Genomic DNA, 1824 nt, shown 5'->3' with positions numbered 1-1824 from the left:
TTACTCTACTATGCTACTATTGGCTATTAGTTTCTTTGGACAAAATTTGGTTATTTCACTCATCTACAAACTGCTTTTCATAGGAAATACAGTAACTTGCACACATGTATGTAGTAACAAAGCAATTTACAGGATTGTACCAGTGTATAAAGGATGGGTGTTTCAGTGTTGTATGTGTGTGGTATATAGGACCTCATGAAAATAGTTACTGGAACACACCAATAACACTGAATATCATTATTATTATGTTTGCTATTGCAAAAAGAATATACATTAATCTTCATCAGTGCTGCTATTCCAGTTGCTGTTCTGTAACATGATCTGTTCCCATTCTCTTCTCTCCATCAGTTCTCTCTTTATCTCTGACTTGTTAAACTTTATCTCTCCGTTACCATGACAACATATGTGAACGGCACACAGTATAACATGTATTATTATAATATAATAATAACTAAATCATCATCATCATTCTAGCACTGTTGCTGTAACTAACAGAAGGATATGAACAAGATAATATAATAGAAAATTGAACAATATCAATATTAATATTACAGAATCTTGTATACAGTAGGATGGATGGTGGTGGGTCTACTCCCTGTATCTCTCCATGGTGTGGGGAGAAATGGGAACTACTGAACTGTGATGAAACTGATTGTAATGGAAATGGAGTTTGTACTAATGGTAAGAAAGAAAATGGAAGTAGAAATGCAGAAAGTAGAAGAAAGAGAGGGGAAAACTTTAAGAAAGAAAAACTTTATACTTCTATAACATACAAGGTTTTACTCTTCATTACATTTAGGATCTTGTAAGTGTAAAGCAGGATGGTATGGTAGTCTCTGTGAGAAATGTTAGTCATTCTACTTCACTTTTAAAATGATCTATTTAACTAATTTTTTATTTTTCCTATAACTTGTCCACATAATAGATATGGTCCTGGTTGTGAATACTCTTGTTATTGTAATGATAATGGAGTATGTCATCATGTAACTGGATCATGTATATGAAATACAGGATATACTGGATCACACTGCATGGAAAGTAATGAGCTTATAATGTGCTTAATCCTTTCCCTGTATCATCCTCTTTCTCTTCTTGTATTTTCCTCACTTAGGAATACAGCATAATACTGCATGAGCTTTTGTAACTTGCCACTTTTAATAATTAAACAATCACAAAATAAAATTAAATAATTTAAACTATTAATTCCTTTGTTATGCATAATTGTATTGTTTTTAGTCATTAATTTTGCTTCATTGAATTCCTCTCTACCTAATTCTTTGTACTGGACTATTCTCCCTAGCTCCTTTTCAGTGCATGCTGCTATGTAGTAAATAACCATTAATAGCATTATCATTACAAATAATTCATAGAAAAAATCAGCATAAATACTATGACATAAAAGTAGCTAAAACATTTAATAAGATTAAGCATCACATTTATCACTACTAATATCACTTAATGAATCTAGACTCAAGTTAGAAGGAACACTTCTTATACTACTAATATCTGATGCAGCTGTATGATATCCAGTGGTATGAGAAAATACACTACCAGCATCATCAAGAGTGGCATCATCTTGTTGCTCTAAATTGTATTCCCTTAAGTAACTATAAAGTAATAGAGATATTTCAATAGTTTTTGCAAACTTCAAAGCAGTGTCGCCTTTTCTGGATTCAATAGTTGGATCAGCTTTCCATTCTAATAACAACTTAACTACTTCATAATGTCCTTTATCACTGGCAATCATTAAAGCAGTATGACCTTTTCTGTTTTGAACATTAGGATCAACTTGTCCCTTTAGCAAAAGTTCAACTATTTGAGTGT

At 31.9% G+C, this 1824-nt stretch overlaps 1 protein-coding gene across 2 annotated transcripts; it reads left to right on the top strand.

Moving 5' to 3' along the window:
* The first annotated feature begins 557 nt into the window (after positions 1–557).
* LOC109592132 (N-acetylglucosamine-1-phosphodiester alpha-N-acetylglucosaminidase-like) lies at positions 558–1034 on the top strand. 2 transcript variants are annotated; one of them, XM_020007671.1, is made up of 3 exons: positions 558–681; positions 800–847; positions 910–1034. In XM_020007671.1, the coding sequence occupies exons 1-3, from the start codon at positions 573–575 to the stop codon at positions 1002–1004; spliced, it is 252 nt and encodes an 83-aa protein (XP_019863230.1). In that variant the 5' UTR covers positions 558–572; the 3' UTR covers positions 1005–1034. The 2 variants fall into 2 exon arrangements, 1 of the variants encoding a protein (XP_019863230.1); XR_002190191.1 differs by having other exon boundaries at positions 585–681; positions 926–1034.
* The last annotated feature ends 790 nt before the right edge of the window (positions 1035–1824 follow it).

Source organism: Amphimedon queenslandica, unplaced genomic scaffold (assembly GCF_000090795.2).
Source record: "Amphimedon queenslandica unplaced genomic scaffold, v1.1 AMPQUscaffold_6202_Cont21836, whole genome shotgun sequence".
NCBI classification, from domain to species: domain Eukaryota; kingdom Metazoa; phylum Porifera; class Demospongiae; order Haplosclerida; family Niphatidae; genus Amphimedon; species Amphimedon queenslandica.
The sequence above is the reverse complement of the archived record's forward strand: the minus strand, read 5'-3'. Positions and strand labels throughout refer to the sequence as shown.

What these genes read in the sequence shown, in the direction of transcription:
- LOC109592132 (XM_020007671.1), top strand. Translation starts at nt 573, where the DNA reads ATGGATGGTGGTGGGTCTACTCCCTGTATCTCTCCATGGTGTGGGGAG. An exon ending in AAATGGAGTTTGTACTAATG is followed by an intron (nt 682 to 799) that starts GTAAGAAAGAAA and finishes CATTACATTTAG; the next exon opens with GATCTTGTAAGTGTAAAGCA. An exon ending in TGGTAGTCTCTGTGAGAAAT is followed by an intron (nt 848 to 909) that starts GTTAGTCATTCT and finishes TTTTTCCTATAA; the next exon opens with CTTGTCCACATAATAGATAT.